Source organism: Puma concolor, chromosome B4, assembly GCF_028749965.1.
Source record: "Puma concolor isolate L17-30 chromosome B4, mPumCon1.1.hap2, whole genome shotgun sequence".
NCBI lineage: Eukaryota > Metazoa > Chordata > Mammalia > Carnivora > Felidae > Puma > Puma concolor.
This window is the reverse complement of record NC_141673.1, coordinates 102,407,632-102,421,501: the sequence shown is the minus strand read 5'-3', so window position 1 is coordinate 102,421,501 and position 13,870 is coordinate 102,407,632. Positions and strand designations below refer to the sequence as shown.

At 40.1% G+C, this 13,870-nt stretch overlaps 1 protein-coding gene across 1 annotated transcript in view; it reads right to left on the bottom strand.

Moving 5' to 3' along the window:
- Positions 1 to 13,870, bottom strand: part of ANO2 (anoctamin 2) — a 343,971-nt gene that overhangs the window by 136,678 nt on the left and 193,423 nt on the right. The window contains exon 14 of the mRNA XM_086714259.1: positions 10,059 to 10,169. Within this exon, the coding sequence (XP_086570385.1) occupies positions 10,059 to 10,169 (111 nt within the window). The remainder of the gene's footprint in view (positions 1 to 10,058; positions 10,170 to 13,870) is intronic.

The following is a 13,870-nucleotide window of genomic DNA, read 5'->3' as shown; positions in this document are numbered from 1 at the left end:
AGATCAATGAAACCAGGAAGCTGGTTATCTGAAAAAATTAATAAAAGTGATAAATCTCTAGCCAAATTTATCAAAAATAAAAGATAAAGGACCCAAATAAATAAAATCACAAGTAAAACAACAAATGAGAGAGGAGAAATAACAACTAACAGCACAGAAATACAATTATAAGAGAATATTATGAAAAACTATATGTCAACGAATTGGACAACCTGGAAGAAATGGACAAATTTCTAGTAACATATAAACCAGAAAAACTGAAACAAAAGAAACAGACAACTTGAACAAACTGATAACCAGCAGAGGAATTTAATCAGTAATGAAAATACTCCCAAAAAACAAAAATCCAGGGCCAGATGGCTTCACAGGTGAATTCTACCACACATTTAAAGTTAAGGGGTGCCTGGGTGGCTCAGTAGGTTGAGTGGCCGACTTCAGCTCAGGTCACGATCTCACAGTTTGTGAGTTCGAGCCCCACATCGGGCTCTGTGCTGACAGCTCAGAGCCTGGAGCGTGCTTCCGATTCTGTCTCCCTCTCTCTCTGCCCCTCCCCCATTCATGCTGTGTCTCTCTCTGTCTCAGAAATAAATAAACATTAAAAAAAAATTTTTTTTAATAATAATAAAGTTAATACCTATTCTTCTCAAACTATTCTAAAAAATGAAAAAAGAAGGAAAACTTCCAAATTCATTCTATGCAGCCAGCATTACCCTGATACCAAAACCAGATAAAGACTCCACTAAAAAAGAGAACTACAGGCCAATATCCCCGATAAACATGGATGCAAAAATTCTCCATAAAATACTAGCAAATAGAAACCAACAGTACATTAAAAAAAATCACCCATCACAATCAAGTGAGAATTATTTCTGGGTTGCAAGGGTGAGTCAATATTTGCAAATCTACCAACATGATACACTACATTAATAAAAGAAAGGATAAGAACGATATGATCCTCTCAATAGATGCAGAAAAAACAGCTGACAAAGCACAATATCCATTCATGATACAAACCCTCAACAAAGTACGTTTAGAGGGAACACCTCAGCATAATAAAGGCCATAAATGAAAAACCCACAGCTATTATCATCCTCAATAGGGAAAAACTGAGAGCTTTTCCTTTATGGTCTGGAACAAGACAGAGATGTCCACTTTTACCACTATTATTTAACATAGTTCTGAAAGTCTTAGCCACAGCAGACAACAAAAAGAAATAAAAGGCATCCATATCAGCAAGGAAGAAGTAAAACTTTCACTATTTGCGGATGACATGATACTACATACAGAAAACCCAAAAGACTCCACCAAAAAAACTGTTGATCTAATAAACAAATTCAGTGGAATCACGGGATACAAAACCAATATATAGAAATCTTCTGCATTTCTGTATACCAAAAATGAAACGGTAGAAAAAGAAATTAAGGTATCAACCCTACTTACAACTGCACCAAAAACAGTAAGATACCTATGAATAAACCTAACCAATGAGGCAAAAGACCTGTACTCTGAAAACCATAAAACACTGATGAAAGAAATGGAAGATAACATAAAGAAATGGAAAAACATTCCATGCTCATGGACTAGAACAAATATTGTTAAAATGTCTATAGTATCCAAAGCAATCTACACATTTAATGGAATCTCTATTAAAATACCAATAGCATTTTTCACAGAGCTAGAACAAACAATCCTAAAATTTATATGGAACCACAAAAGACCCCAAATAGCCAAAGGAACCTTGAAAAAGAAAAGCAAAGCTAGAGGCATCACAATTCCAGACGTCAACTTATCTAACAAAGCTGTAGAAATCATGACAGTATGGTATTGGCATAAAAACAGATGTATGGATTAATAGATCATAAAACCCAGAAATGAAACCACAATTATATGGTCAATTAATCTTCAACAAAGCAGGAAAGAATATTCAATGGGAAAAAGACAACCTCTCCAACAAATGATGTTGGCAAAACTGGACAGCAACATGGAAAAGAAGGAAACTGGACCATGTTCTTATATCATACACAAAAATAAATGGAAAACCGATTAAAGACCTAAATGTAAGACCTGAGGGGTGCCTGGGTGGCTCAGTCAGTTAAGCATCCAACTTCGGCTCAGGGCACGATTTCACAGTTTGTGAGTTTGAGTCCCATGTCGGGCTCTGTGCTGACAGCTGAGAGCCCGGAGCCTGCTTCAGATTCAGTGTCTCCCTCTCTCTCTCTCTCTCTGCTCCTCCCCAGCTCTCGCTCTGTCTGTCTGTCTGTCTCTCTCTCTCTCAAAAATAAATTTAAAAATTTAAAAATTAAAAAAAAATCTAAATGTAAGACCTGATACCATAAAAATCCTAGAGGAGAACACAGGCAGTAACCTCTTTGACATCTGCTGTAGCAACTTCCTTCTAAATATGTCTTCTGAAGCAAGGGAAACAAAAGCAAAAATAAACTATTGGGACTTCATCAAAATAAAAAGCTTCTGCACAATGAGAAAACAATCACTAAAACAAAAAGGCAATCTATGGAATGGGAGAAGATATTTGCAAATGACATATCTGATAAAGGATTAGTATCCAAAATATATAAAGAACTTCTAAAACTCAACACCCCAAAGATGAATAATCCAATTAAAAATTGGGCAAAAGATGGGGCACCTGGGTGGCTCAGTCAGTTGAGCATTCAACTATTGGTTTTGGTTCAGGTCATGATCTTATAATTTGTGAGTTCAAGCCCACATCATACTCCATGCTGACAGTGTGGAGCCTGCTTGAGATTCTCTCTTTCCCCCTCTCTCTATCCCTCCCCCATTTGCTCTATCTCTCTCTCAAAAATAAACTTTAAAAAAATTTTTTTAATGGGCAAAAGACATGAAAAGACATTTTGCCAAAGAAGACATACAAATGGCCAACAGACACATAAAAAGATGCTCAACATCACTGATCATCAGGAAAATACAAATCAAAATGAGACATCACTTCACACCTGTCAGAATAGCTAAAATAAAAAATGCAAGAACAACAAGTGTTGTTGAGGATGTGGAGAAAAAGGAACCCTCTTGGGCTTCCCACCCAAGGCACTGTTGGTGGGAATGCAAACTGGTGCAGCCACTCTGGAAAACAGTATGGAGGTTCTTCAAAAAGTTAAAAATAGAACTATCCTGGGGCACCTGGATGGCTTAGTTGGTTAAGAATATGACTTTGGCTCAAATCATGATCTCACAGTTTGTGAGTCCAAGCCCCACATAGGGCTCTGTGCTGACAGCTTGGAACCTGGAGCCTGCATCAGAATCTGTGTCTCCCTCTCTCTCTGCCCCTCCCCTGCTCATGTTCTGTCTCTCTTTCTTTCAAAAATAAATAAACATTAAAAAAAAAAACAGAATTACCCTATGATCCAGCAATTGCACTACTAGGTTATTTACCCAAAGGATACAAAAATGTGGGGGCACCTGGGTGGCTCAGTGGGTTGAGCATCCGACTTCGGCTCAGGTAGTGATCTCAGGGTCTGTGAGTTCAAGCCCCGTGTTGGGCTCTGTGCCGACAGCTCAGAGCCTGGAGCCTGTTTTGGATTCTGTGTCTCCCTCTCTCTCTGACCCTCCCCCATTCAGGCTCTCTCTCTGTCTCAAAAAAATTAAGGTTAAAAAAAAATTAAAAACAAAGGATACAAAAATTCTAATTCAAAGGGATACATGCACCCTGATGCATATAGCAGCATTATCTACAATAGCCAAATTATGGAAATAGCCCAAGAGTCCATCAACTGATGAATGGATAAAGAAGAGGTGGTATATATACCACACACACACACACACACACACACACACACACACACACACACAGAGGAATATTACTGAGCTATAAAAAAGAACTAAATCTTACCATTTGCAAAGACACGGATGGAGCTACAGAGTATTATGCTAAGCGAAATAAGTCAGAGAAAGACAAATACCATATGATTTCACTCATATGTGGAATTTAAGAAACAAAACAAATGAGCAAACGGGAAAAAAAGAGAGAGGGAAAGGCAAACCAAGAAACAGACTCTTAACTATAGAAAACAAACTGATGGTTACCAGAGGGGAGGTGGGCAGGGGGAGGGGTTAAGTAGGTGATAGGGATTAAGGAGGACACTTGAGCACCGGGTGTTGTATGGAAGTGTGGAATCACTATATTATACTCCTGAAATTAATATTACACTGTTGTTAACTAACTGGAATTAAAGTAAAACTTTTTAAAAAGGCATATTTAAAAAACAGATGTAAGAATATCCAAATTAACACCACCTAAGACAAATAAGAGACAGTCTATGCCCCAAAGTTATGGGCTAAGGGCCAACATCATCTCTCACATAAACAAAGAAAGTCAACAACTCTCAGAACCACAGAGGCTATAACTCAATCTTCCCATGTGACAGCTGAAGCAGAAAAGACCCAGAGAAAAGCTCAATTACCTGATGAGAGTACCATGACCTAGCCAGCCAGCCTTGGGCCATACCACACTGTCTCTCCCGAATGTGGACATGTAGTTACCACCTCATTACAGTATAGAATGTTTCATTTCAAATAAGCATCGTGTTTATGTGATGTAAATTGTTTTCTGGGAAGCCTTACAAAGAGAGAACAAAAAAGCAATGGGCCACAGCTAACATCACACTTAGTGGTGAAAGACTAATTTTTTTTTCTCCTAAGATCAAGATCAAGAACAAGACAAGGAAGTCTGTTCTCCTCACTTCTATTCAACATTGTACAAGAGATTGTAGTCAGAGCAATTAGCTAGAAAAAAAGAGATAGAGACAGAAATAAAATGCATCCAGATTGGGAAAGGAAGAAGTAAAACTATCTCTATTCACAGATAACATGATCTTATACATAGAAAATCATAAGGAGTTCACTAAAAACTATTAGAATTAAACAATGAGTTCACCAAAGTTGTGGGATACGAAATCAATACACAAAATCAATTATATTTCTATATGCTAGCAATGAATAATGCAAAACAGAAATTAAGAACGATTCTCAATAGCATCAAAAAGAATAAAATAATTACAAACAAATTTAACAAAATATGTATAAGACTTCTACACTGAAAATATAAAACATTGTTGAAAGGAACTAAATAAGATCTAAATAAATAGAAAGATACATCACGCTCATAGATTATAATAGTGTGGGGCGCCTGGGTAGCTCATTCAGTTAAATGTCCGACTTTGGCTCAGGTCAAGATCTCATGGTCTATGGGTTCGAGCCCCACATCAGGCTCTGTGCTGACAGCTCAGAGCCTGGAGCCTTTTCAGTTTTTGTGTCTCCCTCTCTCTCCCTCTCCCTACCCTGCTCTCTCGCTCTTTCTCTCTCTCTCTCTCAAAAATAAATAAACACTAAAAATTAAAAAAAAAGACTTAATAGTATTATGATGGCAATATTCCTAAATTAACCTATAGATTCAACTCAGTTCCTATCACAAATCCTAGCATGTGTTTTTTACAGAAATTGATAAGCTGGTTATGAAATTCATATGGAAATGCAAGGCACCCAGAATCATCAAAACAATTTTGAAAAAGAAGCACAAAGTCAAAGTCACATTCCCAATTTCAAAACTTATTACACAAGTGTAGTAATCAAGACAATGTGGCACTGGCATAAAGATAGACACATAGGTTAACAGAATACAATTGAGTGTCCAGAAACAAATTCTTACATTTATATTGAATAGATTTTTGATGAGGATGTCAATATAATTCAGTAGAGATAACAGTCTTTCAACAAATAGTGCTAGACAATTGAGTATCCACATGCAAAAACAAACAAAAAACAAGAATTTGGACACCTTAGTTAGTTAACTAATACATAAAAATTAACTCAAAATGGATCATACACCTAAAAATGTAAGAACCAACACAAAAATCCCTTAGAAGAAAACCTAGGAGTATATGTCTATGACCTTGAACTAGGCAATGATTTCTTGGATATGATACAAAAGCACCAGTGACAAAAGGAAATACATATAATTTGAATTACAACAAAACTTTTTGTGCTTTGAATTGTATCATCAATAAAATTAAAAAACAATATCCATTCAACAGGAGAAAATATTTGTAAATCATATTATATACTGGATTGGTATTCAGATTATTAAATAACTCTTACAACATGATCATAAGAGAACAATTTAAAAAATGGGCAAAGAGGGCACTTGGGTGGCACAGTCAGTTAAATGTCCAACTCTTGATTTCAGCTCAGGTCAGGATCTCACAGTACATGAGATCAAGCCCCGCTTTGGGTTCTGCACTGACAGCGTGGAGCCTGCTTGGGATTCTCTCTCCCTCTCTCTCTGTCCCTCCCCCCACTCTCTCTTTCTCAAAATAAATAAATAAATAAATAATAAATAAATAAGTAAATAAATAAATAAATAAACTTAAAAAAATAAAAATAAAATAAAAAGTAAAAAATGGGCAAAGAATTTGAATAGGCATTTCTCCAAAGAAGGCATACAAACAGCCAATAAGTACATGAAAAGATGTTCAACATTATTAGTCATTAGAGATATGCTAATTAAAACCACAGTGAAATGCCACTTCACACAACTAGGATAGATAAAATAAAAAAGATAACAGCAAGTGTTGCTGAGATGTGGAGAAACCATACATTGTATGGTTAGACTGTAAAATGGTACAGTTACTTTGGGAAATAGTATGGCAGGTCTTCAAATTGTTAAATATGGAGCTACTGTGTGACCCAATTATTCCACTCTTACCTACAAATCCAAGAGAAATGAAAACATGCATCCACACAAAAACTTGTACACAAATATTCATAGCACCATTATTGATAACAGCCCAAAGGTGGAAGCCATCCAAGTGGCTTTATCATACCAATTGATAAAGGAGGTATATCTAAACTATGGTAATATTACTTGGCAATAAAAAAGTATGAAATACTGATGTAGCTAAAACATGGATGAATTATGAAAACATTTTTCCAAGTAAAAGCAGCTAAATACTACATTTTTCATGATACCATTGACATGAAAACCCAAAATAGGCAAATCTTTTTTTATTGTATTATTTATTTATTTTGAAAGAGAGAAACAGAGAAGGGAGAGAGAGAGTGTGTGCATGCGGGAGGGTCAGAGAGAGAGGAGAAGAGAGAGAATCCCAAACAGGCTCTGCGCTGTCAGCATGGAGCCTGATGCAGAACTTGAACTCATGAATCGTGAGATCATGACCTGAGCTGAAACCAAGAGTCAGATGCTTCACTGACTGAGCCACCCAGGGGCCAGAATAGGCAAATCTATAGAAAAAGAAAGTAGATTAGTTGTTTTTCCAGAGTTTAGTAACTACTAGGTATAGGGTTTCTTTTTGGGGTGATAAAAATATTTGAGGGGTGCCTGGGTGGCTCAGTTGGTTAAGCATCTTACTCTTGATTTCGGCTCAGGTCATAATCTCACGGTTTGTAAGTCCCAACTCTGCATCAGGTTCAGCACTGACAGTGTGGAGCCTACTTTGGATTCTCTCTCTCCCTCTCTCTGCCCCTTCCCTGTGTGCTCGCTTGCTCTCTCTCTCTCATCAAGTAAATAAATAAACCTTAAAAAAATATTTTAAACTTAGATGGTAGAAATGCTGCACAAATCTGTGAATATACTAAAACCTATTGAATCATACACTTTATGTGGGTGAATTTTATGGTCTGAGGACTAAATCTCAATAAAGAAGTCTTTAAAAATGGGGTTGATATCTTCAAAATTAAAAAAAAAAAAAGCAATAGGCCTTGGGGATTGGGTGAAGCTAAGTTTGACTACCAGCTTCCCCACACACATTATATGGTCTTGGGCAAATTCCCATACTGCTCTGGGTCTCAATAAATGGTAGCTTATCATCCAACTGGAAGGAAAGTAAAGAGAGGTGAGGATATGCAGACTCGGGGTCACAGTCAAGGCAGAGCCAAGAGGATCCTCTGGGATGAAAGAGGCATATCCAAGACCACCAGCTAAATTTTGGTTCTTTGTCCCTGTCTATTCCCCAGCAGAAGGGACCTTTCCTAAATATCCCACACATGAGAGGGTCTCCAGAGCCATGTTATACAGTGGGTATTGACCTCAACTCTTCCAGTAGGCAAGAGCAGCATCCCTCCCATCAGACAGCAACACGTGCTCCTCCCTTCATCTCCCATCTTTGGCTAGACTTACAGCAGGAACAGAAGATTTACAGTATTAACAGAATGGAGGGAACAGAAGAAGGATGTTGACAATCACATTCCAAGCCATTTTCATCTCTCACTGCTCAATCAGGAAGGTCATTTTCTCCCCAGTGCCCAAAAGACATTAGATGCTTTGAGCTTTGCATTCTCAACAGTGTAATGGAAATAGATGTTGAATGCTAAAACATAAACATATGTATCATTCATAATGCATTCAGATGTTTTTCAATTATTCATGGTTCCTGAAAGTTATGTGACCTATCATGCATATATATCCAAGCAAAGTTTATATTAGAACCACAGTCTCAATGTACGCAATTCCAGCTCCTTGGCATTCCCGTCCATGGAATTAAAATTAAATGAGTCAGTGGTCAATAAAAGTTACATGTGATTTCCATAAAATTATCCATTGTATATTGCTCTAGGGTGGAGAAAGAAGGTTGCATGGAGTTGCTAAAGCTGAGAACACAGAATTCTTGCTTTCTGATGAGGGTGGTGGTGATGATTAGTCTGTCCTAAGAATGAATTCATTATTTCCCTGAATAATTGGTGGTCTTGGACTTACTTTTTGTCTAGGAAAAAAAAAAATAATAACTCAGAGAGCCATGCTCTTTCTCTTCTAAGTCCTGTTTTCTTTAAGAAAGAAAGAAAGAAAAGAGATAAGGAAAGAAAGAAAGGAAGAAAGAAAGAAAGAAAGAAAGAAAGAAAGAAAGAAGAAAAAAGCCAGTGTTCTGGCCTCAAAAACACCACATTCTTCTGTTTTGGTGCTTGAATAAATTTGCATGTTAACATGAATGGTTCCAACTTTAAGAATGTAAAATTAAATGAAATTTGAATTCAAAGCCAAGATGGAGAAAAGACACATGCAAAAACAACAGATTTCCAATCTTGTTGATTTTTTTCAGGAACCAGATTAGGAAAGACATAAACACACACACACACACACACACACACACACACACACACACACACACACACACACACAGATTCAAAGAAGGGTGGCACTCAGAGAAGACAGGCACTGCCAAAGAGGAGCCCCCCACACTGTACCCCCAGCTCACACACACTATGCGTATTTACAGATCACAGCACAGATTCTGAAGCTCTGTTTTAATGTCTGAATGCCACCGTAAAACTCAGAAATAGGACTCGGAAGACATGTTCACCATCACATTCGTACTTGTGAAAGCCCACCCAGATAAAATGAAATGTAAGGAACTTTATATGAGTAGCTCAAGTGAACACAGGCATGAATTTGCCTCGGCTGGCCCTAAGAGCCATGTCTTGCTTGGACTTCTTCACTGCACTTGAAGGGCAGTATTGCATGTAGTGGTTAGATGCACAGACCGTCAGAGATGTACAGAATCCCAGATCTACTCACCATTTACTGGCTGGGTGACTTCTGGCAACTGACTTAAGCTATGAACATAACTTTTGTCATTAGTTTTCATTTGCCTAATAAGAGTGCCAGCATCATAAATTTACCATGAAAATAAGATAATATAATGCACTTAGAATGGCATCTAGCCTAGAGCAAGCATTCGACAAGGGTTAACTGCCATTGTGCTAGTTAGTATGGTGGTAGTTATCATTATTAGGTATTTAGGTGATTCAGTCCTGCCCTGAAACTGTTTCTTTCTTCTCCAACCTACTCTCCCATTTTGGCCAGACACCACCATCCAGAAAGAGAGACAAATCAAGTCATGGCAAAAGCCTGCTCTGAGTGCGGGTCAACGGAATGTGTCATGAATCATCCCCTCCTGTCCCACTCCTGTCAACCTCTTCTCACAGCCCAGTCTCTGATGAAGGCATTCCAAATGAAATGACAAAGCACCTTCAGAAACAAAGAAGATGGCGAGCAACAAGCACCAGCAACTTACCTCATCTTCATCCTCAGCCATATTGGTGCCCAATTTCTGGACCACCGACTTGCCACTTGCCTTTAACATTTTCTCTCGAACTTTGGTTTCATACTCAGGCCGGGAGTGTTCCTAAAACCCAAGAGTCAAAGAGTAGTAGGTAAGCAGGCAGAAGAGCCCCTGGCCTGTGGGTGATAATCAGACACTACGAGTACGGTATAAAGTCAGGACTTAGGATCGAATGCTATTTGGATATGAACACCACACACAATCACAAGGAGTCTAGACCAGGAACACAATGTGGGGGAGAGGGAAGGAACACACAATAGTTGTTACCACACTGAAAACCAAACCTGGGCACGTTCCTGGGGATGGCGCCAGTGTTGAGAAAGGAGAGAGGAAACATTAACTGGACAGCTGATACAAACAGAAGCATCTGGTTGTCCTACTAACTATCCTCATACCTCAAACTTTAAGTTTCAATGAGCCAAATCCCAGCCAGAGAAACAGATGTGCCCCACAGCTGGGAGTTAGGGCAACAGCAAAACTTCCTGCTCCATTATTCTGCAAGCTAAAATGGCGACCAATAAACATCAAAGCTAAAGATGGCCACAGGGAATCTTAAAACTCACTTGCCTGAACCTGTTTCCTGTACAACCTAGGTGAGTAACTCATTGGCAAGTACACCAATGCTCAAGAGATATCACTGAGCCATTCAGCAATATAAACCTGAATAGTGAGTCACCAGGCAGGGGAAAGAGACTAACTAATCAAGAGGACTACGGTCAAACCAATGCAGATGCTGAAGCAGGAAGATGCAGGACTTACTTCAAAGAGAATTTAACAGTGTACACCTGGCCTCATTGGCAGGTCTTCCCTGCAGCGTCCAAGGATAAATATCTACAGGTGTGAGGACTTCATGTTCCCGCATCATTTATCGATAACTTGTAGGCAAGGGTTCAGGCACTGGCTCACAGTTGACCCAGAGTACACACATTTCTTTACCACTGCTCAGACGTCAGAGATTCCAAAAGCCAAACAAGCTAGGCTCCTGACCAGTCTTTGGCTTTCCCAGGACATTCATAACATTGGAGAGGAGAAACCATGCATGTGACTTATAAGCATAACCACTGCGACAGGGGGTGATGCTATTGAAGGGTTTTAAGGCACCCTGTCATTACCAATCTCCAAGGATGCATCAGCCCCGTCCCTTCCAGGACTTCTCTGTGGCAGCATGCCTGGGGGAATCTCCTTCCTCTTGAATAGCCTAGAGTTGCATAGTTTGTACCACAGATAGTTCTCAATTATGTATATTTCTTTTATTTTTTTCCTAGCTGTTTTGTGTGTGAGAGTCTCCTAATATGAGGATCTGCTACCAAAACTGTCTTATTTTGTATTTTTCACAGTAATTAGCACCATGCAAAGCACCCGGGAATCTCTAAATGCTTGTGAAGCTCACTGATTTTGTCTCTCACTTTCATCCATTCTCTACCACATCATTTCCTAATGTGTGTGCCAAAAGAGTTTTAGCTAAAAAGGGATTTCAGGGTCTAAGAGATTGGAAAAGCCCATACAAGGTATCACCTGAGAGTCACAATGAGCATATTAGAAGCTCTGAAAAGTTTTACTGTGAAGACACTTGCTTAATTTTTTTAAAGCCACCATTTCTTACAAAAAATCCCTTTGCTCCAATTGACATCCTATAGGAATACTTTGAGAAATGGGGTTTGAAATTGTCCTCCATGGCCTCTGAAATCTGGCCACTTTTTATCTATATTATTTCCATGGAAGATTTTTTATTTTTTTAATGTTTATTTCTGAGAGAGAGAGAGAGAGAGCAAGCATGGGAGGTAGAGGGGCAGAGAGAGAAGGAGACATAGAATCTGAAGCAGGCTCCAGGCTCTGAGCTGTCAGCACAGAGCCTGATGTGGGGCTTGAACTCATGGAGTACAAGATCATGATCTGAGCTGAAGTCAGATGCTTAACCAACTGAGCCACCCTCCATGGAAATCTGCCCTCCATGGAAGATTTTAATTAAAAAATCATAGCAATATCCTTTTGGTGAGTACCATAATGTGGATTCTAACCCCCCTCAAGCTAGAGTTGTTTCCACCGTTCATACCCTGAAAAGGGGCCGAGGAACTTTCCCTACTTGACTAGGAGGCTGCTCTCAACCTGCCTCTGACTTTCCAAAGACGTGCCACGCCATCAGGCATGTCTCCGCATTCCTCTAGTGGTGGCTATGGCTCACCTCACCCCACACTGGGCCCCCATTCAGAACCCCTCCTCTGTTTGGAACAAGCCGAGCATTCTTGGTGCATGAACAGGAGTCCAAGACTCTCAAAGCAGAGTTAGGCTGCTCTGCATTCTAGCTGAGGCAGGTCAGACAAGGATCTCTCTGTTGGTAGCCAAGAAGGTCAGGTGAGGTTACAGAATTCTTCAAAGGCAGAGGGCTGGACAACTGAGCTCATGGCCAGAGCAGAATCTAGTCCCTGTGAGGGTTGCTCCAATGCACCCAGCCATGGATAGGTCCTTCTTATTTCTGATGTTCCCCATACACGGCCTCTCTGGATTGGTGGTCTGATGCAAAATCATCACAAACATATAACTCCTCCCACCAAGACTCCGGGAAATATTTCCCAAGGCTACTTCCACCTGGTTGGTCTCCTCAGGAACTGGCTGAAGGATGGCACCAGGCCAACTCAGGACCAGCCTTCTCTGAGATGATCTAAAGAGGTAAATCCAGAGATATGTTCAACAAATGCCTTCATCAAGAGTTCCCAAGCTCCTACTGTGCTCTGAGCCTTTTTCCAAGCTCTGAGGTCACAATGGGTCCCTCCTCTCAAGGAGCTTATCTTCAAGTGGAGGAAGGTGACAGTAAGCAAACACACACATAAGAAACCAGCAGATAGGGATAAGAACAACAGAAGAAATAAAATAGGATGGCTGCTTTAGAATGGGGATTCTGAGAAGGCCAGTCAGAGGAGGGTAATGTTTTGGTATGGAAAAGTCAAGAAAGGATAGGCCATGTGGAGACTGCAGCATTCTAGGCAGAGGTGACAGCCAGTGCAAAGACTAGAATGAGCGTGGGAAAGAATGAAGGTCTACATGGCTGGAAGGTCTGAGCAAGGAGGAGAATGACATGTGCTGAGGTCAAAAAAGGCAGGTAGAGGATTTTGCTTCCTATGTGATAGGAAACCAGCTGGGTCATCTAAAGCTTGATATGACAGATGAGGGATGGGAGAGAGATTGAGGGGAGGATATCTGTGTTCAGACAAGGCCACACTCTCTAAGAGGAACACCTGGGGTCTGACAGAAGCTAATGAGGCAAATGAGGCCCACTGAGCTGAAGATCATCCCACCTCACAGGGAAAGACTCTTGAGATCTTGCAGGCCTCCCTTCAACAAGAACAGAATCCAAAGTAAATCCCTTGAGGTGCCCTTGCTGGTTCCACAGGGAAGCCCCTCAGGCAGGGGACACACTGACCCAAGAAGTTGGCTCTTGAGTTTGGTTTTTCACGTCCTTCCCTGCCCTGAAAGAAAGCAGTCTCTAGCCTCCTTCCACTTCTCCCTGGTTTACAACCTAGACTTGAGGCATCCCACTTGTTTAACCCTTCCTGGGGTGGCCCACGTGGTGGGTTCCCCCCAGGTGGGAAGGACAGAGGGGAAATGAGCCTTTGTCCCGGTGAGTTAACCACTCTCGTCTCCCCTGAGGAGGTAAGTGTTTCCTAGTGAAGACCACGGGGAAGCATAACGTCTTAGGACTACAGACAGTTGACCATGGGAATATTCCTGATTCCTAGAGATACCATCTGGTTAAAATAGAAACAACT